The sequence below is a fragment of the Phacochoerus africanus genome, chromosome X (assembly GCF_016906955.1).
Source record: "Phacochoerus africanus isolate WHEZ1 chromosome X, ROS_Pafr_v1, whole genome shotgun sequence".
In the NCBI taxonomy this organism is placed as follows: domain Eukaryota; kingdom Metazoa; phylum Chordata; class Mammalia; order Artiodactyla; family Suidae; genus Phacochoerus; species Phacochoerus africanus.
The window spans coordinates 65029342-65054548 of NC_062560.1; the positions used below are offsets into that span (position 1 = coordinate 65029342).

General features: G+C 43.6%; 2 protein-coding genes across 2 annotated transcripts; both read left to right on the forward strand.

Annotated features, from left to right (window-relative positions):
• The first annotated feature begins 16679 nt into the window (after nt 1-16679).
• Nucleotides 16680-21508, forward strand: PBDC1 (polysaccharide biosynthesis domain containing 1). The gene is made up of 6 exons (XM_047765081.1): nt 16680-16786; nt 16881-16946; nt 18692-18751; nt 19246-19386; nt 20562-20673; nt 20985-21508. Exons 1-6 carry the CDS (start codon nt 16757-16759, stop codon nt 21188-21190), a joined length of 615 nt encoding a protein of 204 aa, XP_047621037.1. The 5' UTR covers nt 16680-16756; the 3' UTR covers nt 21191-21508.
• Nucleotides 21509-23775: 2267 nt separating this feature from the next.
• On the forward strand, nt 23776-24987 carry LOC125118052 (cytochrome b-c1 complex subunit 9-like). The gene is made up of 2 exons (XM_047764217.1): nt 23776-23791; nt 24498-24987. Exons 1-2 carry the CDS (start codon nt 23776-23778, stop codon nt 24749-24751), a joined length of 270 nt encoding a protein of 89 aa, XP_047620173.1. The 3' UTR covers nt 24752-24987.
• The last annotated feature ends 220 nt before the right edge of the window (nt 24988-25207 follow it).

Here is a 25207-nt window from a genome sequence, read left to right on the forward strand (position 1 = left end):
TTTTTGTTTTGTTTTGTTTTGTTTTTCAGTTGACACTATCTCCATTTTAAAAAACACTAGAAGGAATACCTTTTTGCATAAAACTTTGACTTTCTGACTCATTATTTCACAACCTCTTTTCCAGAAGTCATAATCCTTTGTGAAGATCATAGACTAACAGTGCTTTGAATAAGAAAGCTAGCCCCGGAGTTCCCGTCATGGCTCAGTGGTTAGCGAATCCGAGTAGGAACCATGAGGTTGTGGGTTCGATCCCTGGCCTTGCTCAGTGGGTTAAAAGATCCGGCGTTGCTGTGAGCTGTGGTGTAGGTCGCAGACAAGGCTCGGATCCAGCGTTGTTGTGGCTCTGGCATAGGCCCGCGGCTACAGCTCCAATTTGACCCCTAGCCTGGGAACCTCCATATGCCGTGAGAGCGGCCCAAGAAATGGCCAAAAAAAAAAAAAAAAAAGTTAGCCCCTTAGAACAGTGTTTCTTCTAACTTGAATGTGTATCAAGAATCAGTTAGGAATTCCCGTTGTGGCTTAGTGGAAAGGAAAGTGACTAGTACCCATGAGGTTGCAGCTTTGATTCCTGGCCTTGCTCAGTGGGTTAAGGATCCTGTGTTGTCACAAGCTGTGGTGTAGGTCACAGACATGACTCCGATCCTGCGTTGCTGTGGCTGTGGCACAGGTCTGCAGCTGTAGCTCTGATTCCACCCCTAGCCTGGGAACTTCCATAGGCCCCACCTACGGCCCTAAAAATAAATAATCAGGGTGAAGGAAGTGGAGAGATGCAAACTTCCAGTTAAAAAATAAATATTAAGTCATGGGCGTGGAATGTACAGCATAGTGACTATAGTTAATAATATGTATTGCATATTTGAAAGATGCTGAAAGAAGAACTTACAAATTCTTATCACAAGAAAATAATTTTGTGACTATGTTAACATGAGGGATGTTAACTAGATTTATTGGGGAGAGCATTTCCCAATGTTACCCAACTCAGGTTCACCCACTCACCACTCAAAAGTCAATAATTTGAGAGGCAAGCTTCAGTAGAAGAAAAGTTGCTTTAATCAAAAAAGCTGTCAATCTAGGAAGAAAGTGGAATCCTGTCCAAAGTCCAGCTCAAAAGATTCTGCTCAACCACTACAGTTTTTAAGGGAAAAATGGAGGTGGCAGGGAGAATCTCAGTGAATCATAGAAACAGGAGATTGGGTTATGTATCATTCTCCACTGAGTGCAGACTGGCTGGCTCTCTCTTCAGATGTTATCTTGCCTGTCTGATGTGCCTGCAGGATTGTTAAAGGGGCTGATTTGAGACAGAGAGACTGACGTTTTAAAATTATTTAATTCTTCATTCTTCTGTGCTTTTATCTAGGAAGAGAATAACTGGTTAGACAGGCATGGTGTGCATTCAGGAGAGCATGAGTCAGAAGTTAGGTTAAATTGCCTGGCGATCTCATACCTATAATTAGATTGATTTAAGGTTAGAGGGGAACGGGTATGGGCAAACTGGAGAGGGACAAAAGAGCTGCTTTCACCAATATATACAAAAAAGTAATTATGTTGTATACCTGAAACAAATCTGTTTTTTTTTTCTAATTGAGTAATAGTTGATGTACAATATTATATAAGTTACAGATGTAAAATATAGTAATTTACAATTTTAAAAGGTTTATACTCCATTTACATATTATATGTTGGCTATAATGTTGTACAATATATCCTTGTAGCTTATACAAAATAGTTTGTAACTCTTAATCAACTGTCCCTATATTGCCCCTCCCCCCTTTCCTCTCCCACTGGTAACCAGTACCTTCTTCTCTAAATCAGTGAGTCAGATGCTTTTTTGTTAAATTCATTTTTTTGTATATTATTTAGATTCCACATATAAGTGATATCATACAATATTTGTATTTCTCTGACTTATTTCACTTAGCATAATGCCCTCCAATTCCGTCCATAGTGTTGGATATGGCAAAATTTCCTTCTTTTGGGGGCTGAGTGTGTACACATATATTCTTTATCCATTCATCTGTTAATACACACTTAGACTGCGGCCCATTTGGTACTATAAAAACTGGATTTATCCACATTGGCATGCATATATCTTTCTAACAAGACAATTATACAACCACTTTAAAAAACCAACATCATCATAATCATCATCACCCTAGAGGGACTTTGGCTGGAATAATTCCAAGAATAAAGTCAAGTAATACTCTATCTCGTCAATGGTATGGTACGTCTCCTCAAACACTGAAGAAGAAAGACAGGAGTTCCCGTCGTGGCACAGTGGTTAACGAATCCGATTAGGAACCATGAGGTTGCGGGGTCCCTGGCCTTGCTCAGTGGGTTAAGGATCTGGCTTTGCCATGAGCTGTGGTGTAGGTTGCAGACGCAGCTCGGATCCCGCGTTGCTGTGGCTCTGGCGTAGGCCAGTGGCTACAGCTCCTATTAGACTCCTAGCCTGGGAACCTCCATATGCCCTGGGAGTGGCCCAAAGAAATAGCAAAAAAAAAAAAAAAAGAAAGAAAAAAACCCAGAAAACAAAACAAACAAAAAGACAGTTGTGTTACACTTTAAGGAATTTTCCCCCCAAGGAAATAATGTGAAAAGAGGAGAAAGCTTAAAGCTTAAGTTTTGGAGACTTTTAAAACATAAGGGTGGAAAGTGGTCAACACAGTATCACCTTGATAATGGAGAATAAGACGAACTGCTTTCAAACTTGGTTTGTGAATAGCGGCCAATGAATGGGAGAATATTACATTAAAAAAAAAATGCTACCAGTTATAAAAGGTAATACCCGGGTGGGGGGATGTGCTTGGGCTGTAGGATGGAAATCCTGCGAAATCAGATTGTTATGATCATTATACAACTACAGATGTGATAAATTCATTTGAGTAATTAAAAAAAAAGAAAGAAAGAAAAAGAAACACTGGAAAAAAAAAAAAGGTAATACCCCAAAACGCTAGTGGTCTTTTCTGGGTAGTGGAGTGGGGGTGATGTTTACCTTCTTACTGATATTTTCTGAATTTTCAACGCTTACACACTCAGCATTGACTTTCATTTAAAGATCAAAAAAAAAAGTTGGGGGGGTTGTCCCTGCAGGAGACCAAACACAATCCCTTTAAAAAAAGGGGGGGGTGGGCATATATGAGAACGTTTACAAGCAGGCTAGTAACCAAAGAAACTCACATTAAAAATATTTTACTGTCACTCTTCTGTCCATCAGATTGGCACAGAGATTTAAGAAGCAGGAGCTGCAAGGCCGCCCTAAAACAGCTTTGCTTCTTGGAGGAAGAGGTTTCATTTTGACTGGGAGAAACACTTTTTTTTCAAGCAGGAAGGGCGGGGGAAGAGAGGAGTTGCCCGGGTTTACGGAGCCATGCCGCCACCTACTGGCCGCAATTTTACTGAGCGACGAAGAAGGCCTGGGAGGACGTTTTCTTAGCGGCCTTAGTCTCTGCTCTTAGACCCGGAGTAGCCCACTAAGGGACCCGAGCAATAATAAACGGGAAGGGAAAAGCTACTACAGCTTGAGCTGGGAGCCCACGTAGCTGCTACTACCGAAGTGGATTCGCGGTTGAGCGACAGGAGAGAGGTCTCCTGAAGACCCGCCCCCGAAACCATGGCAACAGCAGCAGGCCGTTCCGGCTGTTGCAGCGCGGCCTTCCGGGGCGGCAGCGCGCCAATGGCTGATGGGAAGTGTGGCTCTTTGTCTTAGGGTTGTACGGAATTCGGCGTGCTCTTTCGTACCCAAGGCTTGAGTTTATTTTGTGGACAGTTTTTTAATGTTCCCCTGGTGGCGGCATTACCGGGAAGATTGAGAGCCAGGAGGAGGAGAAAAACGTTAGGCCCCGGATGCTTTCCAAGATTCATCTAGAAGAGTAATGCAAAGATGGACGCGTTCAGTCCTGTGTGGACATGCGCGTTAGCGCCGTACGGACCTGCCAAGCTTGCTGTGTCATCTAGGCCCTCGAGCTATGCAGCGGCAAGTTTTTGCTGTTCCTTCAAGGGGGAGGGGGGCGCGGGGCTGGGTGCTTGAGTGAGAGAATGAGAAAGCCAAGTAGCCCCGCGGAACCCCTTTAAGAGCATCATTCACCAGCTATCCATACATCTGTTCATTCATAAAGCAAATATTCATTGAGCTCCCGTTATCTACCAGGTACCAGACACAGTCTTAGGCCCTGGGGGACCAAGACACTTAGGAACACAAGGGCCCTGTTCTCAGGGACCATTCCTTCCAGTGGGGGGAGACAGAACATAAACAAATACACTGCCGAGTTACTTTCAGACAGTGCTAAGTGACAGTAAGAAAATATGACAGGAGAGAAATGAGGTGGATGAAAACCCATTTTTCAGTGTGTGTGTGTGGGGGGGTCAGACTTGGCTTCTTCAAGGAGGTGGCAGTTGAGGACATTAGGAGTGGTCCTGTATGGCTTTGATGACACTGATAAAGATAATAGCTTCTTCCTGGCATTTTTTTCGTGTCTTATTAGTACAGAGGCTTAGATTAACCCAAAATATAGCTATGTTTGCCGCTTCATTCCCTCCAGTAGCTCCTAGACTCTCAAAAGTAGAATCAGAATAGAAAATTCTGATAGAAAGGCTACGTGGACCAGGACCAGGAAGCGCTGGCCCTAGAGTGGGGACGACAGCTGCTAGGCGAGGGCCTTAAGCACCTGGCTTAAAGGCTTCTTTCCCCTGAAGGCCAAATAGTAGTACAGAGGGTGGGTAAACCCGAACCCTTCCTTTTTGTGGCCTGCCCCACCTCTGGCCTCCTTTCTCTATGGGTCTTATCTTTCCAGATTAGGTCACTATGGGGCTTTGCCTTGCTGTAAATGGAGGAGTTTGTCACCAACCCGCAGTACTGTTAGTGGATTGATTGATTGATTGTTTTTTAGGGCCACACCTGTGACATATGGAAGCTCCCAGAATATGGCTCAAATCGGAGCTGCGGCTGCCGGCCTACCCACAGCCACAGCAACGCGAGATCCGAGCCGTGTCTGCGACCTACACCGCAGCTCACGGGCAACCCTGGATCCTTTAACCCACTAAGCAAGGCCAGGAATCAGACCCGCACCCTCATGGATACTACTTCTTAACCCGCTGAGCCACAACGGGAACTCCCAGGAATTTTAATTCCAGATGAGAGTTTGGAATGGGTCCATAGTACACAGTAGGTCCTAGGTAGTGACCGTGACTGTGATATTTTAAGGAATCCTGTAGTTCAGCATGAAGGTGAAACCATGTTGACAGCAGCATCACAAATTGAATGAAAGAATGCATGCATGCGTGCATGCATAGTCTGTGGAGGACAGCAATGGGATCCCCTCAGTTATCCTGGGTCTGGAGGAAAGAGGGGATTCAACTCTGAAAGGCTATAATAAACCCATCACTAGCTGTGGTTGTCCTTTTTGTAGAGGTGAGGTGCACAGTGAAGGGAAGTTGGAAAAAATAGGCCTTTGGAAAGAATGGCCACCATGAGATCCAGTTTGACTGTCCAAACTAATATCCTGAGGGTCGGTCTCAACTTGGGAGAATTATGTCTGAGGCAAAAGACCTGTAAATAGGCAAAGCAAAGTGAATGGCCCTAGTGGGGGGTGGGGGGAGGAGAGGGTGGAACTGGTTGTTGTAGCTTAAGATAGATACTGAAAAGAGTCAGTGATGTCCTGTTAGAGGGCACCTACCTACCTGTGCTGAGTAGGAATATCGAGGACACCAGCTGGTCTAGGCCAAGGTAGTGGCAAGACTTTGCCCTGTTGTGTTGGATGGCAGGTTCCAGGTGACTACGCTCTTCACTTCTTTCTACGCTCAGCACCAGCCTTTTCTCCCAATACGGGATTCGTCCTCTATGTTCTGGGCACTGAGCTTTAGGATTATCCATACTCTGCATATAATTTAGCTTCATTATTTCGGGGACAGGATTCTCTGTGGAGGCAGGGGAAAGGGAGGTTACAGGAGGACGAAACGTCTGCCGTGGTATGTTTTGAATAATGACAGTAACAACAATAACTGGCTACACCCATTCGGGCTTTACCATGTGGTGGGGCCCCATGCTAAGGGCCTTCTCCATGTTCCCTCATTTAATCTTCACAGTAACACGGAACACTGGTACTTTATTTCCATTTTATATATGAGGAAATTAAGGCTTAGTTTAAGAGACTTACCTGAGATTACACACCTACAGTGATGGTTTCAGTCTAGCTTTGTCTCTAGTCTGAAAGTGTTGTTCCCAGAACAACAGCATCAGCAGTACCTGGGAACTTGCTCGGAATGCAAGTCCTCAGGCCCTACCCTACACCTACTGAATCAGAAACTGGGGTCAGGGCCTAGCCACCTGTGGTTTAAGGAACCTTCCAGGTGATTCGGACATACACTCGAGTTGGAGAACCACCGCTCTAGTCGATGCCCCAGCGCTTAACCAGTCGTTAGAGCTGGACTTTTCAAACTTCAGTGTGCTCACAGGTCACATGCAGAGTTTGATTCATGGGCCGATCCATGGGCCATACTTTGAGTACCAAGGCTCTAAGCTATACTGCTCTTACCTGTGTCTTAGGGGAGCAGAGCTATTGATTAGATGCAGTTTTAGCTCCTTTTAAAGTCCTAGTCTCGGAGTTCCCATCGTGGCTCAGCAGAAAGGAATCTGACTAGCATCCATGAAGACGCAGTTTTGATCCCTGGCCTCTCTCAGTGGGTTAAGGATCCGGCATTGCCGTGAGCTGTGGTGTAGTTCGCGGACCCGGCTCGGATCTGGTGTGGCTGTGGCTGTGACACAGGCTGGCAGCTGTAGCTCCCATTCGACCCCTACCTATCCTGGGAACTTCCATATGCCGCAGGTGAGGCCCTAAAAAGACAATCAACCAATCAAGTCCCGAGCTCTGAGAGCTGACAGGCTATAGAATTCTAAATTGCCCTGACTCTATTTATCTTTATCAAATGCTTGCTTGAACACAACGGAGAGAGAAGTCAAGTGTCAGACTCCATTCTCCCCTCCTGAGCACTGTTCCAGAAATGCCGAGTCTTGGCAGATTTCACTTGGAGGCTCTCTTTCTTGAGTGAAAGGAGAGCCAAGGGACAATCTCACAGTATTCTTTGCCTGAATGAGATGTACTAAATGACTGAGGGGTGCAGCAGCATATGATCACCTTAAATAACTTAAAACTATCTTCTGAGCTATTGGAAGAGATTGCTTTGTTCTGAATGACTTACCTGAGTGACCATATTACCAAACTACCAATTAATAAGGTCAGCGTGCCTCTCCAAATGTGGTGTGTGTGTGTATGTGTGTGGTGGGGGGAGGGTGGCAGGTGTGTGTTTGTGTGGGCGGGTTGTGGTCTAAAAATTGTATTTGTAAAATCCCATATGTGCTGAATGACTAAACTACTATTAAAGAATACACGTTGCTGGTTTCTTTGACATATAGGACTTCTTGCCAGGAAGCTACCTGTTCACTTTGGAAGGTGTTTGGGGTGTGTTCCCTATATTTATGGCAAATGAGGATAAGGAGAAAAGAAAAGCAATTGTATCTGACCACTGACTGGGGTGGGGGTAGGGGGGTTTGTTGAATGGAGATGGTGCCCAGGCACCTCCATGGCCCTTTTAATCTTCTTGAACTTCATGGAGAAGATAACGAGTAGCATGTACACCTAGAGGAGGTTTCGAGTCTGTAGCACATCTTTATTTGGGGCCAGATGGTACAGGAGTGTGAGGTTCTGTTCTTTAAATCCCCAGCCCTCCTGGCCAAAGTGTTTCTAAAATTTTAATTTCGTAGGTTCCAGCAAGGGAGGCCTTGGTGGAATATGTGGGGCAACCAGTACCCCGGAAGATAGCTCTTATAGTCACCACCACCAGGCTGCATTCCACTAATTATCAGGTGTTCAGATTATCCTCATTGAGGTTTAGTGGCTCTGCTTAGGGGAGTGCTGATGGGAATGGTGATTAGGAAGCAGGGGCTGTTTGGGACTCAGGAAAGAGGGAAGCTACAGGAAACTCAGGTTGGCCATCTCTGCAGCTCACAGCAGTGCAGGCAGACAGAAGCCTGTGTGTCACTCTCCGTATGAGGCCAGGAGCTCTTGGGGAGGCTCAGAACTGTTGTAGAATGTCCAGCCTCCCTGGCAAATGGAACTCAGGTAAAAGGGTGGTAGGGTATCTCCATCTGGGAGTAGAATGAACGAAGGCATTTTCTGGTGTACTACACTGAGGCAGAGGGTAGACTGAACAGTAGTCATGTGATGCCAGATATAATCTCCTACCCACCGGGGAACTGGTAGGGAAGGCTGCCACTCCACCTGTGGACTCAGGTACCTGGATCACAGAGAATGAACATTGTCTGATCCTGGAACACCCAGTGTCTCTGTTTATACTGTTTCACATCTTTCCACCAGATTTTTTAAGTCCAAATCCTCAAGGGACTCATTTCTCTCACACCCCATCCCTGTCCACCCCTTCTCTTTCTCAACCTATTTTCTCTCTTCAAACCTCCAACACTGCCTCTTCCATCCTCACTCTTAGCGGATGACCTACTCTCAGTTTTTCCTTGAGCAAACTGCACAAGGGTCAACCCAAATCACCAAGTCCAAAATCAGACTCCCCCATCTTCCCCTGTAAACCTTCTCCACCTGCAGTATTTCCCATGGCAAGGTAATGACTGCCTCCCAGGTTTTCCTGTCATAGACTTGAGAGTGATCTTTCACTCTTCTCCTTCATGCACCCCTCGTCTTCAACCTGTCGGGAAATCCTATGAGCTCTTTTTACACAGTATGTCCAGAATCTGACCACTTCTCACCACCTCCACTGCTACCATCCTGTTCTGAGCCACTCTCAGTCCCCCCCACCCCGCCTCTGATTATTGTTTACTGACTTCTTTCCCTGCTTCATCCTCCCCACCAAACCACCCCAACTGATCATCAATCCAGCAGCCAGAATAATGCTACTAAAACATATAATCAGATCATGCAGTGCCTCTGCTCAAAACCAACAGCTTTCATTTTGTTTAGGGTAAGTTAAGAGATTGGTAAGCACATCACTTTTGCTGGTTAGACATCTGGATAGAATTTCTTACCTATAAAAATTTCTTAGGAGTTCTCTCATGGCTCAGCGGGTTGTCACTGCTGTGGCTCAGGTTACAGCTGTGGAGAGGGTTTGGTCCCTGGCCTGGGAACTTCTGCATGCCAGTGATGTGGCTACAAAAAAAAATTTCTTATAAAAAATATATATATGTATGGTGTGTGTGTGTGTGTGTGTGTGGTGTGTGTGTGTATAGTAGCTATATACTTTGTGTGTTGTGCTTACACCAGTGAAAAGAGAAAATGGAAATGTCTATAAATCACCTTTACTTCTTAAAAAAAAAAAAAAGAGTCATTATAATTGCCTACAAGGCCATATGAGATTTGGCCACTAGTTACCTCTCTTACCTTATCTCATAATACTCTCCTCCTTTCTCAATCCCCTTTGGCTACAGTGACATCCTGGCCACTCCTAACGTAAGGGCTTTGCCACCATCAGTTTTTTTTTTTAGCCTGGAACATCTTTTCCCCACATGTCTGCATGGGTTACCTCCCTCATCTCTTTCATGTCTTTGATTAAACATCGCCTTTCAAAGTGGCTTACCCCTAAACATCTTATTTCAAGTGCTCCACCCCCAACACGCACCCCGTTTCTGTTTACCTTTCTATTTTAGTCTTTCTCGAGTGCCTTTTGTTCTTTCGACACATGATGTGATTTATTTCCTTATTATGATTGTTTGCTTGTCTCTGCCCACTAGAACCATTTCAAACCCACAGTTTTTGTTGCTGTTATTGTTGCTAGCACGTGTGTCTGACTGTTCACTTATTTATTCCCAGCTAGTAGTAGGTGCTCAATAAATGTTTTTTGAACGAATAAATACACATCACCACCATCCTCCTTCTCTCCTTGATATTTCTTTTGACCCAGTGAAGAGTGAGAGGAAGGTGTTAACGTCCCCCACAAAATCATGTTTCTCTCAATTTTCCCCACGTGGTTTGTACCATCATCGACAAAATCCCAAGACAAGGAAAATATTTCTAACACATATAACAGGCAAAGGGCAAAAACCCTAAGGAACAAAAGCAAGCAGCAACTAGCAATTACTACTGTCGTTTTTTGTTTTTTGTTTTTAAAGATCAGTTTTAAAGTAACAAGATCTCTGACTAGCATGAGTGCTTTGAAAGAAGGTACGGTGCACTATTCATTATCATATACCTAGGGCTTAACTACATAGGGGCACACCTCTGAGCAGGCTATCAAAAATATTGGAGATGGAATGAAAGATTTTCTTGGGGTATATACTGCACATAAGAAATGAGATACACAAAGAGGAGATGAAATATAAACTAAGTGCAATGTCAACCCCAATACGGGTAAAGAGCTGGTGCTGTGTCGAAGGTGGGATACCGAAAAGGGAAGCTCTTGTGACACCTCAAAACACCCTTTGCAAAATAAACCAAGATCTCTGCACTCAGATAGGAATACACCTTAGGTAGGATGGCAGAATAACATCCAGGCCTATAATGGAAGCCCTCTCTTCTAAGAGAGTCTCGGGTCTGCTGTATGGGGCCCAGTGTGACCATCATACTGCATGTAACACAGTCCCTTGGCACCCCACGGGATTCTGACAGCAGAAGTTAAGAAGTGAAAGAGCATGAATATGAAAGCCTTTCCTTTTAGAAATAGACACCTTCTTCTCTGCCTGTTTCTCAAAGTATTAGAAGTTCTGAACCCCCAAAACCTATGCGGGAGGAATGTTGCTACTTCCAGACCTACATGCTTCCTAACTATGCTTAAGCCTGAAGGGCCAACCCCGCCTGCCAGTTAGTTCCCCTAGAGAGAACGGATTTTATCTGTGAATTCTGTTCATGGGGACCATCCCATTTCTTCAGATTCCATTCTTTCGTAAGACATCGCTGCCTTCAGTTTCTTTTCATCTCCCCACCCCCCCACCTGGGACAAGAAGCCAGAATTGTCTCCTGGTCCCTGGCACAGCATTCAGGATTGATGCAGGATTTCTGAGGCTTAGTTGTGCTGCAGGTGGCAGCAGTGAGCAGCCCAGCCTTTGTTTATACAGCTGCTTAATAATGATAAAGAAAAGCTTAGCTTCCATGAATTGAACAGCTCTCCTCAGTTAGGTTATGTTCCACACTATGTCACTAATCTCAGAATAACTCTGCAACTTTAGGTATTTTTCTTCCCATTTAATATTAAAATGAGAGAGAAAGAAAAGAGAGAGACCCTGGGAAAAAAACACCAAATAGAGGAATGAAAACTTCAATTCAAGGTCCAAGTTTATCACTGGCTGGTGAATCGTGTTTCTTGAGTTTTCCTTCCTGAGAAGCAAGTCTGTTCATCGACTATGAAAGAACAGTAGCTGGAGTCCATGGCCAGCCTGGCAGCACTACCTCATGACAGCACCCCTGGGGACACCAAAGCTACTTCTCATGGCCAGGGGGTAGCTTGGGGGTGGGATTGTGGACATGACACAAAGCCGAGAGGGCCTCAAGGAGACTAGTGAGTAGCTCTACCTTTTGGTATGGAAGAGGCTTTGGTGGTGTCAGTGTCAAGATGTCAACCCCTGCTGGCCAAAGTACCCCAAGACAGAGCAAGATTTTCAGGGATGTGTGAGTCCCTCCCTACAGGGCAAAAGGGATGCAGTTCGTTGTGTAACCTCCTGTAACAATTGTGTCAGGTTGGCTGGGTTGGCATCCTGAGGGGCTGCTCTACTTCCCCCTGACCACAAACCAATCCTGGAATATGATCACTATGCTCACATGCACCAACTTCAGCAAGACGGCGCAGGCCATCTCTTTTACCTTTCCCCTGTTACACTGGGTAAATTAGGTTTTCCGCTTTCACAAAATACTCTCTCAGGTGATTTCTGACCACAGCCCCAATTTCTTTCCTCCAAGGTTTTGGCCACACGTTTCAAGGCCAATCGAGTTTACTTTCCTGTCTGTAGTGCAATGCCCAAACAGTCCTTAAGAACCACGCCCCAAGACTATGCACATATTTTGCTACTCAATTCATGTTTAACATCTCGCTGCCCTCATTGTCCTAGGACACCCTACTTCTTATCGATTGTAGCTTCTAGCCTGTCTGCATGAGTTGGACTCTGTTCGCTGTTTGAGGTGAGGTTTGGCCAATATCAAATGTATTATACATGTTGCAGGGACACTTGACAATAATGTGCACTATAGAACTGTTAGTTTCAGGGTTCAGAATTCATCCACTAAGTCAAGCTTGTTCACATGTGGCCATTTGAGCAGTCACCTGCTGAGAGATATGTTAAAATGCCCCACTGTTCTAATGGATGTGTCTATTTCCGCTTGTACTTCCTTCCTTGTTTTGCCCTATGTATTTTGAGGCTATGTTACTGTGTGGTTTGTGGGACAAGCTGGAATCTGGGAAGGCACCCTGAGGTCACTGTTGTGCTCCCTCCTGACCACAGAACACACTCTGTGGATAAGATAGATGTCATCTCTTATATGCTGTTTTCACATGAAACAGCCTCGTAAGATGACATGAATTGTCTTGCCCAGGTTTTATATATTCTTAGGACACTAACTAACATGGTTTCTGACCACAGCCCTATTTTCCCTTCCTGTTTGTTTTGTTTTGTTTTCTAAATTGGTCCAGTGCCAGTGTTTTTCTTTTTCTTTCTTTCTTTCTTTTTTTTTTCTCATTTAAAACATTTTTATTGTGGTATATATAGTTGTTTACCATGTTTTCTTACCTTCAGGTTTACAGCAAACCACCAGTGCCAAGATCCTTCAAGTTTGCCTTCCTCATGTAGCCTGACAGCCACATGATCCATATGTTTAGGGAGTATTTACGTGGCTTCACCACCTGCGAATAGCAGCACTCACCCAACTGCTTTGCCGCTGACAAACTTACACCCAGTGTTGTGAAATGCCTTCCTTGCATATAGGATGCCTTCCTCCACCCCACCACCCCATGACAGCCTAGCTCCAGCAATTACAGCTTTCACCTTCTCTTCACTCCTGTTATCCCTGGCAGGACAGACATCTCAGCACTGTAGTCAGGCATGGCGATGCCTTCTGCTCCACCCATGGCATGTCTCCATGATCTGTCTTAGATAGAAGCTGAAGGTCAACTTAGCGGCACCCTTCCAGCAAAGAGAGGGAATCGTATCAGTGGACCTCCATCTCCAGTGTTCTTACCCCGTACCTAAAGGTCTTTTCTCAGTATAGTTCTTGAAGCCCACCACCTCTCCCCCTTTATGACTGCCTTTTGTTCCTAGCACATTCCTCTTTCTCTTATTTTAATATCCAGCTCCTTGGAACCCATCTGAAACAACAGCCATGGGCACCAAGGTCAATGCTTACTCTGGTACCACTGCCCAGGCTGGTTCCCTCACCTGGCAATAGGAAATGCTCTAAGTGAGAGTTTTTCTCCTGCTCTTTGGGGGTACAGAAGCAGTTGGCCCTTCCAATCTTGTGAGCACCCAATTCTTGGTCTCTGCAAGTATCTAAGGCTGTGAGTACTTGAGAAGTGAGACTTCCCTTCCCACTTAAAATAATAATCCTGGAGTTCTTGTTGTGGCACAGCGGGTTAAGAACCCGACTAGTATCCATGAAGATCCAGGTTCGAGCCCTGGCCTGGCTCAGTGGGTTAAGGATCTGGTATTGCTGCAAGCTGTGGCATAGACTGCAGATGCAGCTTGGATCCATTGAGGTTGTGGCTGTGGCTGCGGCTGTGGCTGTGCCAACAGCTGCAGCTCCAATTCCATTCCTAGCCCGGGAACTTTCATATGCCTCAGGAGCAGCCCTTAAAAAAAAAAAAAAAAAAAACATATCAAACAAACCATGTATGTACCACACATCTTGATAGATTTTTTTTTTTTAATTTAAAGGTGATGAATCTGCCCAAAAGATCAGATAGAGAAAATAACCTAAGTGCTTTTTCAGGTGAAAGGCCAGTTGGGTTTCTTGGAATTCTACCCAGATACACTTGTTATGCATTGATGTGGCCATCATCTTGAGTCTACCCCTCTGTTTTCCTGTCGTCTCTTGACCTCCTTGTCAGGACTCCACATTCACTAACATTCAGCATCCATGTGCATGGCCCACGTTACATTCAGACCGCTGGGTTACATACAGACTGCCACCCTTGCAGAACCATGTCTGCTTGTTTTAGCTGAAAACTCTCCCCCGCCCCATCTCCTCTTTAGATTGGTTCTCCCCCTCCTCTGAGCTGCTCTGCAGGAGTTCTCAAGACAAAGTCTTCTCAAGACAAGACTTTAACTCATTTTTTTGCCTCAGCTGCCCTCTCATGCTTCATAGAAAACCCTGAAAGCATCTGGTGGGAACACCTCATTTTCCTGCTTGTGCCGCCTCTCTTTGTTCTGTTTCTCTGGAGATATACCTAGCCCACCTTCCAGGACAGTCTTTTGTATAAGGCCAATTCCCCAGTACACTTAAGTCTCTCTACACCTAACATAATAATTTTAAAAGTCCCTGAGGGTCCTCAAGAAATGAAGAATAAAATTACCACATGATCCAACAACCCCACTTCTGGGTCTAAATCCGAAAGAACTGAGAACAGGGTCTTGAAGTGATATTTGCACAGCCATGTTCATAGTGACATTATTCACAATAGCCATAAGGTGGAGGCAATGCACTTGTTCATTGACGGATGAATGGGTACACAAAATGCAGTGTTTTGCATACAATGGTATGTTATTCAGCCTTAGAAAGGAGGGCAATAGTGTCACATGGCAACAACATGGATGAACCTTGAGGACATTATACTAAGTGAAATAAGCCAGTCACTAAAAGATAGATACCATATAAGAGGCAGGGAAAATGGGGAGTTTTTATTTAATGGGTGTAGTTTCAGTTTTGCAAGACGAAAAAGTTCTGAAGATGTGTTGCACAGCAACGTGACTCTACCTAACACTATTGAACCATACACTTAAAAATGGTTAAGATGGTACATTTTCGTGTTCTGCGTTTTTTACCACAATTTTAGAAAGTCCCTGGACCTCACGTCTCTTTTAGCTGATAACTCTTTTTTTTTTCTTAAGTCTCCCCCCCCCCCCCCGCCCCCCGCACCAGCCAGTCTCTTCTTCCTAAGTAGTTCTGTCCTTGGCTTGACGCTCTCTGTGCTTTGTTTGTTTGTTTTCTTTTTAGGGCCACACCCAGGGCATAAGGAAGTTCCCAGGCTAGGGATGGAGTCGGAGCTGCAGCTGCTGCCACAGCCACAGCGATGCTGGATCTGAGCTACCTCTGTGACCTACACCACAGCTCACGGCAATGCCAGATCCTTAACCCACCGAGGGAGGCCACGGATCGAACCCTCATCCTCATGGATACTAGTTGGGTTCTTAACCCACTGAGCCACAACAGGAACGCCTCTTCGTGCTTCTATAGTTTTTCATAGTTTCCCTGGGACAGCTCAATGAAACCTGAAGCAGCAACTATCGGATTCCATAGCTCTTATCAGATCTCCCTCAGACTAGTCGCTGCTATCTGAATGTCCCATAGGCTCTTCAAACTCAGCTCCTCAATCAAACTCACCATCCCTCCTCCCTTGTTTTCTAGCTCAAGGACATTTATCCCCCAAGCCTATTCTGAAACCTGAATAGGAGTCATCCTGGAGTCCCAATCCTTCTTTATCCTCCATATCCAATTAGTCAAAAAGTCCTATTGATTCTATTTCCCCTATTAATTCTCAAAGTCCATCTCAACTGTCAGTGTCTTGGCTGAGGTTTTTATCACCCAGTGCCTTCAAGTTAGTCTCTCTGCTCCCCATTTTGCCTTCTTCTAATTTATCTTCTACATGGTGTTTTACTGAGCTCCTTGAAACTTAATTTTGATCATGAGGCTGGGCTACTTAAAGGCTTTCAGTAGCCTCCCATTACTTCTACGGTAAGGTCTCAACTCTTCAATGTTTAGCCTATCCATCTGCCTCACTCCAAATTAGGATCAAAATGAATAAAAATATATATATTATATATTCATATGACTGGGTCGCTTTGCTGTACAGCTGAAATTGGCACAGCAGTGTAAATCAATTATACTTTAAAAAAGATCAAAATCACTGCACTCTTGGTCCATCTGTTTTTGAACTTCCAAACAATTTTCCATGTTTTTAAAATTTTCAGTGCCTTTGTATGTGAGATTCCCTTTGTCTGGAGTTTTCCTTGCCTCCCTCCTTTGGCTACTTTGCTAATTGCCCTTCATTATTTAGCTTAGATATCCTCTTTTTGTTTTCCCAAGATATCTGATACTATGATGTGATCACCATTTACTTGTTCCCTCACTGCTATCTAGCTCTTCCAGGTCAAGCACTAAATTCTCTCCACCCCATTGCTAGCAGCATGCCTGTTTGTGGCTTGGGTTGGTGCAAAGTGTGTGTGTGTGTGTGTGTTGTGTAAGCGTGAGTAGGCACAAATGGAGAATGTGAATTCGAATCGCTACAGGGCACTCAGCACAGGGGGGTGTGAAAGTTGTTTTAACTCGATCCTGTCTCATGCTGATCACATGTTACCGACCGTTAAGCCACCTCTGATCCGGAAAGTAGCTTAGACTAGGCAACAACGCCACATCTTTGCGTCTGCGCGGGCGGGGGCTGAGAGATCACGGAGTATAACTTACAGGGGCGGGAGGGTTCGCGCAGGCGCAGCGGCAGCCGGATGAACGCTGTTTTTGCTCCGCCTTTCCTTTTCAAGGAACTGCGAAAGAATCACGCAAAAAGTCATTTCCGGGGTGTGAAGCCACGCTTTGTCGGCTGCAAGATGGAGGCAACTAGTGGAGCTGATGAGCTGGTGAGGCGAGAGCCTGCTTTAAGGTCAGGTGAGCGGGGAAATCGAGCTGGGTCGAGCCTTGAACTCTCCCTCCCCACCTCTTTTTCTTTCCCAGGTTTCCGGGGAACTGGTGTCAGTGGCACACGCTCTTTCTCTCCCAGCGGAGTCTTATGGCAATGATGTGAGTATGACAAACCCACAGCACCCACTCTCCCAGCTGTCCAGGAGTGTTTGCAGGGCCAACCTGCAAATTGTTACCCTCTACCCCCGTTATCTTCTGTAGACCCTTTCCACGTCTGCTAGAAACCATTCCTTTCAACTAATTCCAATCTCATTTAATAAACGCAGGACTAATGCTAATGGGAGCAGTTCCCAAACCATGCTGCACTTGGGAAGCTTTTAAATATCCCACTATCTAGCTCACAGTTCATCACAATTAAATCAGACTATCTGAGGGGTGAGAGTCAGGAATGAGTATTTTTAAAAGGTCCCAGGGTGATTCCTTTTTGCAGTAAAGTTGACTGGTTTATGGTGTATCTGGTTTAGATCCTTGAGAAAGCATATGATGTATTTTGAGATACAAGACTCAGGGATATGAAAATAGTAATAACACTCAAATAAGAATGTGATGTATACTAGATTAGAGTTATCAGGACATAAGATCCAAAGGAGTTTAGCCAAGGAAGAAACCTCAAAGGACCCAGACAGTACAAGACTAGTTCGCTGAGGAAGTGGATCTTGAACTGAATCTTCCAAGTGTAGGTGGACAAAGGACATGAATTGGCAGTCAGGAAAAGGACACTGTCTAAGGCATAGAGGTAAAAATGCATGTTTTTTTTTTTTCCTGGGATCAGTTAAATAGATCCATTTAATTGGAGTGAGAGATTCCAATGGAACAGTTGCTTGGTAAGGCTTATTATTGCCTGCTTCATGATACTGATACATTTCTAAATGTTGCAGGATAGGGAATTGGCTATCTGATAAACACAAATGATGATTATGACATGCTACACTTTTAAAAGTGAAAAGTAATTTCACTTCTGTTATATAACTCTGTCCTCTGAACAACTCAGGGTATGTGGGTATTTCAGTTTTACAGTGATTTAACTCAGTCCTGAGAAGGTAATTATCTCCTGCTTTATTTTATTTTGCTTTTTTTCTAAGGGCTGCACCAAGGCATATGGAAGTTCCCAGACTGGGGGTCCAATTGGAGCTGTAGCTGTTGGCCTACACCACAGCCACATCAATGCAGGATCCGAGCCGTGTCTGCAACCTACACCACAGCTCACGGCAACGCTGGATCCTTAACCCACTGACCAAGGCCAGGGATCGAACCTATGTCTTCATGGATGCTAGTCAGATTCGTTAACCACGGCGCTACAATGATGGGAACTCCCCCATCTCTTGCTTTATATTCTTCACTTTCACTAGCTGCTGGGAAAAGGGCTAGTGGCTCGTTTTGTTTATTAGACTGTGTAGGTAGCTTCTTTTGGTTGTCATAGGGACAAAAGAGTTATTTTATTGTCCAAACTTAGTAGTCCAGTTTTTAACTTTTTTTTTTCCTTTTTAGGGCCATACCTGTGGCATACGGAGGTTCCTAGGCTAGGGGTTGAATCCGACCTGTAGCCTCCAGCTTATGCCACAGCCACAGCAACACAGGATCTGTGACCTACACCACAGCTCACGGCAACACTGGACCCCTAGCCCACTGATCAAGGCCAGAGATCACACCTGCGTCCTCGTGGATGCTAGTCAGATTCATTTTCATTGAGCCATGACAGAAAGTCCTAGTTTTTAACTTTTGACAAGACCATTAAGCTTGATAGCCCTCTTGAGCATTAACTAGACATGTACAGGCTTCCTTAATTTGTTCTCTAGTAGTAGGATTGGGTGATTTCTGACCTGGCATTCTTCACTCCTTTGCAGCCTGATATTGAGATGGCTTGGGCTATGAGAGCAATGCAGCATGCCGAAGTCTACTACAAAGTGAGTTGTCTGTCTTCATTATTAAGCAGGATTAAATGTGTAATTTCAGTGTATGGTGCTCTGCTTGCTAATCACCATTCTAAGCAAGTTAAAACAGTTGTGTTTGGGAGATAATTTTTATTACTATAAGATCTTATCCACAAGAGAACAGGAGTGTGGAAGTGCACTTCGTTTGGACAGTGAGGATTTGTGATTCTTTGCTCAGTGTTATGTTTCTAACCAGCAAAAGGGTGCCTCGCCCATAACTGAATTGAAGAAACCACAAAGGGCAATAGCCAGGCATCACTAGGGCCAAAGGGCTTTGATTTGTGGAAGGGACTGTGGTATATTATGGCCCTTTAAAATAATGTCATGCTTTTATCTGGGACCTAGGCTGTCTATACTTTCTAATGAACTCTTCTGCCCTGAGAACCATGAGGATTTTCTGGGGAAAAGGTGATAGAAGTGTAATAAATTAGAGACTAGCGTCTTTGTGTTTTCTTATTTTCTGGCAGCTGATTTCATCAGTTGATCCACAGTTCCTGAAACTCACCAAAGTGGATGACCAAATCTATTCTGAGTTTCGGGAAAATTTTGAGAAACTCAGGATAGATGTATTAGACCCAGAAGAGCTCAAATCAGAATCAGCTAAAGAGGTAGGAATTCTCTCTTTTAAATATTGCCTAGCATCTGACCAACAAGTATTAATTGTGAATACATTTTTATATATTTAAACTTTTTTTTGGTTTGTTTTAAGGCAAATATGTAAAGAACCAGGTCTTTTATGTAGTTGTGATCAACTAATAAGTGTTTTTAAACTTACAGATTTCTCATGTTCACTGAATCTATTTTTTTTTCCTCCCCTTTGTCTTGACTTGGAATTTTTTTTTTTTTTTTGGTCTTTGTAGGGTTGCACCTGTGGCATATGGAGGTTCCCAGGCTTGGAATCAAACTGGAGCTGTAATTGCTGGCCTACGTCACAACCACAGCAACGCAGGTTCTGAGCTGCTTCTGTGATCTATACCACAGCTCATGGCAACACTGGATCCTTAACCCACTGAGCGAGGCCAGGGATTGAACCTGTGTCCTCATGGATACTAGTCAGATTCGTTTCTGCTGAGCCATGACAGGAACTCCTGACTTGGAACTTTCATCCCTACCCATCTAGCCCTTTTAGAGGGAAGGAATAAATTTACTTATGTGAATAGTTAGGCTTAGATAGAGGAATGGCAAATAGGGTACAGAGAGGTGTTTAGAGTCTATGGATTTCAGGTCATATTATCACAGGCCATGAATAATTGGAAAACTTGTGTTTTGCATTGCTTACTTGATTATCTTATACTTTTACAGAGCACTAAAACTCTGATAGTTGGGAAATTTTTTTCCTTGAGAGTAGACTCTTGGCTTATGAGAAATGTAAACTTTTAACTCTAGTCTATTATTGATCTTTGGAAAATTGCATCTATTGAATGGACTTCTTTCTTAAAGTTTAACTCTGTGACCTTGGGCCAAATCCCTGCCTTCTTTGTCTTGTTTGTGCTCTAGTGGGGATGAATTAACTGTTTGGGCTGAACTAGCCAGTAACTTAAAACAGCATATATTTAAAAAATTAAATTCTCTAGTCAAGGATTTAAGTATTTTATCAGATTATTATTCCTTTTGGGAAATACCAGCCTAAAAGTACAATAGATAGCTAGTGAAACTAACAATCAGCTCAATCCTAGTCTCTTTCACTATGGTTATTTTCATCCTGGGGAAATGGAAGCCCCTTTCCTGACTTCACTAGCCTCCTGTGTTTTTTAGCCAAGGCATCTTTTTTTTACCTTCATAGAAGTGGAGACCATTTTGCTTGAAGTTTAATGGGATTGTAGAAGACTTCAACTATGGTACTTTGCTGAGACTGAACTGTTCTCAGGGCTACACTGAGGAAAACACTATCTTTGGTGAGTTTCTTTCTTCTGAGATTGTTTCTGTATAAGGAGAGTGAGGGATCTGGTTTTACTGATGAATTAGTGATAGGGATAGTTAGTTGAGGAGTTTTATTTGTTACATCTTTAAAGATCACATTACTGTCTTGAGTAACTAAGATAGGTATTTTCACCCTCATTTAGTATAAGATTAGAATTCCACATCTCTGAGGCTTATGACTATACTTGAATGCTTTGCATGTTAGTTCAACTATGTCAATAGATTTCCATTAGGTTTAGAGAAGTAATTGTGACTAGGACAATAATCAATTGTATTCACCTTTCAGCCCCCCGGATACAATTTTTTGCCATTGAAATTGCTCGGAACCGGGAAGGTTATAACAAAGCAGTTTACGCTACTGTTCAGGACAAAGAAGAGAAAGGAGCCAACAATGGAGGAGACAAAGGAGCTGACAGTGGAGGAGAAGAGAAAGGAGCCAACCAAGAAGGAGAAAAAGAGAAAACCAACAAAGGAGGAGAAAAAGAGAAGTAATCCTGTAAAAAAATCAACAAAAGTGGTGAAACAGCTATGTAAGGTAGACAGAGAATAGCACTCTAAAAGCTGCGACTCACCTGAGCCTACAAGTACCATGATGCTATTTGCACAGGCCCTTATGGTCAGATGTATCTCCTTGTTCAGTGGAAGGGCATACAGAAGGACGTCTTTCTGGCCTAATCATCAGCAGCTGCAGTAGTTATTCTCTTGTATGAATTGGCTTGAAGACTATTAGTGGGGTCTTAGTTGATGGTTTCTTGTTCCTCGCCACCAGTCGAGTAAGAAATTTTGTAAATAAATTTCTTTTGGTTCTTATGACTATATCTGTGATTGACTTTTAAAAGGTATTGAAAATTACTTGACAGTTGATTTTTTTAGGTATATAATCCTTTTGTCATGTCTTATAAAAAATGACTTATGCCTCTCAGTGCTTCTTAGTATTTCCTGTAATGAAATTCCCTCAAACCTGTATAGTTGTACATGGTTTTGGATTAGAAGTCCTTACATAAGAATTGACTCTTGCCATTTGAGTGACTATAGCTTTTTTGATTTTCTTTGATATATCTTTCAAAAGATTTGATAAATACTCTATGAGGATAATAGCAGCAGCCTGAACCAGTCAGACTGGTGAACACAGCCCAGTTCCCATTAGAGCAGCAGGAGACTGGACCTGCTTCAGTACCTGCTTGTCTCTTGTAGCAGTTGTTACCTGAAATATAACAGAAATTAATAATTAAATATAAAGCCTGATAGAGTGGCTTTTATTTTTTTCCAATTTATTTTTTATTTTTGTTTTTTTGCTTTTCAGGGCTGCACCCACGGCATATGGAGGTTCCCAGGCTAGGGATCTAATCAGAGCTACAGCTGCTGGCCTATACCGCAGCCACAGACATCAGATCCAAGCCACATCTGTGACCTAGACCATGCATCTGCGACCTACACTGCAGCTCATGGTAACGCTGGATCCATAACCCACTGAACAAGGCCAGGGATCGAACCTTCAACCTCAAGGTTCCTAGTCAGATTTGTTTCTTACTGTGCCACAATGGGAACTCCCATACTAACCATTTGATTTTGACTTGATCAAAAGTGATAATCAGATGAGTCCTTAAAGGAGACAAGAAATATCATTAGATGTTCTGTTGCCCTTGAAGAAGCAAACAGATATGTGAGAGAAGGGGGCCATGTGGGAAGGGCCATCTGGGAGCTGAAAGTGCTCCCAGGATGATAGCCAGCAAGAAAATGGAGATGTTATTCCTACGGTTAGAAGAAACTGAATTTTACCTATAACCAGTGAGCTTGGGAGAGGAAGCCAAGCTTCAGATGAGATTGTAGTCCTGGTTGATACTATGATTTCAGCCTTGTGAGACCCTGAACAGAGACCCAGTTAAGCCATACCTGGACTCTTAACCCATAGGACTGTCAGGTAACAATAGGTGTTGTCTTTTTTTTTTTTTTGCCTTTTTTTTAAGGGCCGTACTCACGGCATATGGAGGTTCCCAGGCTAGGGGTCTAATCGGAGCTACAGCTGCCGGCCTTTGCCACAGCCACAGCAACACCAGATCTGAGCTGCGTCTGTGACCTACACCACAGCTCACGGCAACACTGGATCCTTAACCCACTGATCGAGGCCAGGGATCAAACCCGTGACCTCATGGTTCCTGGTCAGATTTATTTCTGCTGTGCCATGATGGGAACTCCTAGGTGTTGTCTTAAGCCACTAATTATGTAGTAATTTGTTATAGAGCAGTAGAAAACTCCACAGGCTTTGGTAATGAAAGTGGACTGCTGCCGTAACAAGTAGCTGAAGTGTGGAAATGGATTTGAAATCAAACTGGATGGAGGCTGGAAGAACATTAAGGAGCATGACAGCCTAAATTGCTTTGAACAGACTCAGTAGAAATACGGACTTTAAAGATGCTGCTGGAATTTCCCGTTGTGGCTCAGTGGAAACGAATCTGACTAGCATCCATGAGGATGCAGATTTGATCCTTGGCTTTGCTCAGTGAGTTAAGGGTCTGGCGTTGCCATGAGCTGTGGTGTAGGTTGCAGATGTGGCTTGGGTCTGGTGTTGCTCTGGTTGTGGTGTAGGCCAGTGGCTACAGCTCTGATTCAGCCCCTAGCCTGGGAACCTCCATATGCTGTGGGTGCGGCCCTAAAAAGACAAAAAAGATGCTGCTGGTGAGGGGTCAAAAGGAAATATTATTGTTATTAGAAACTGGAAGAAGGGAGACCTATTAATAGGTTACCACATTGCAGTTAGAGTCCAGGAAGTTTGAGATTTGAGTCCTTGCTCTGAATTATTTGGGAGATGATATTAATGTGGTACCTATCCAATTGTTTTATCTCCATGACCTCTTTTGGAGGCAAGGAAAGAGCACAGACTAATAGTACAGAAGGGAAAACTGCAGGCATTTAAAAATTTTAAGTCACTAAGTTTGTGGTGATTTTTTTATAGCAACAATACGAAACTAATAACATACTGAACCCTGCTCCAAAAGTGGAGACATTGACTAAATTGTCATTATTTATTTTGAAAGTATAGTTTAAACAAGGATCTGTTGTACCAGATGATTAGAGACATGAACTGCACCCAAAGTGAGCTTCAGTAATTCTAAACCTTTTTGAACATATTCTCCAAAGTAATTCCTGTAGCTGAGTATGTGTATGTTGTGTGTCATGTGTCAGGTGCCATTCGTATAATTGGGAGTACTCTAAATTAGCTTCTACATATGATATAATGTTTATCAATGAATATGTGCTCATTGGGTGTGCCAGCACATGCATGTGTATAAAACTCAACAGCAACTTCATCAATTGTTTAAACCTTGGACCAAGAAATATGCTTCTGGAGAGGTGTGTTTTATCACTGACATTTTTTAAAATTGCCAGAGCATGGTGATAGTTAAAGCTGACCAGACTTTTGTTGGTTACATTACTGTTTTTAAATTTTCTACAGGTAATGTAACTTTTTTTTTTGCTTGGAGCCAGTGCAGATGTTTCTCACTACCCCACTTTCATACTCCACAATTGCTTTCATATATTGTTTACTCAGATAAATAATATTTTAACTGATTATTCAAAATTAAGGCCTATATGTATGTCATGTGAATGGTCATTTTTCTGTGCCTACAGTCTATGTCTGGAAATAGAGAAACATGAATGTCAACACATTATTGGTATCCTGAATTGTACAGCTCTTATATGATGACCATATATATGACTGGCTAGCTTTAAGTTTCCTCTGTTCTATTCCAGGTTTCTCTGCATTCCTTAATATAAATTTTACTTTCTTGAAGTCAGTATTTATTTTCATTTTATAAATTGAAAAACAGGGTGGTGCTAGTTCTGCAGTGGACAGACAAGGCTGCCCTGACATTGACTGTGAGGTTGTACTCCCTGCTGTTTCACTGGACCTCTACCTTCACCCTCACGATTGCTGTGGGTGCTCTATTCTTTCAGCACACCTTCCATCAAGGCCCAGATGCAATCTATGAACACATCAACCTGGGGAAGCTGTGGAAACACATTAAGCACAAGTATGAGAACAAGGAGTAGTTCCTCAGAGGTCCCCATCCCGACCAGAAGGACCAGGTCCACCCATCAGCATTTTGACCAGAGCCTGGGCCTCAGCTTGAAGATGATGTTCATGTCACTCTCCATGGACCACCTTTAGCTGTTAGCAGGAAATGGCTTCACCTGACAGACTCTTTAACTTCTGCTATGTTTGAAGTATGATTAGTCAGAATAAATAAATGTAGGGGTTCCCGTTGTGGCTCAGTGGTTAACAAACCTGACTAGCATCCATGAGGATGCGGGTTTGATCCCTGGCCTCGCTCAAGTGGGTTAAGGATCTGGCTTTGCCGTGAGCTGTGGTGTAGGTGGCAGACACAGCTGGGATCTGGCGTTGCTGTGGCTGTGGTGAAACGTACCCTAACCTGGGAGCCTCCATGTACTGTGGGTGTGGCCCTAAAAAGACAATAAATAAATAAATAAAACAAATAAATGTAAATT

Excerpts from the sequence above, each read along its gene's own strand:
- PBDC1 (XM_047765081.1), top strand. The coding sequence starts at position 16,757 with ATGGAGGCAACTAGTGGAGCTGATGAGCTG. Across the intron at positions 16,787-16,880 it reads CTAGTGGAGCTGATGAGCTG|GTTTCCGGGGAACTGGTGTC; the intron begins GTGAGGCGAGAG and ends TTTCTTTCCCAG. Across the intron at positions 19,387-20,561 it reads AATCAGAATCAGCTAAAGAG|AAGTGGAGACCATTTTGCTT; the intron begins GTAGGAATTCTC and ends TTACCTTCATAG.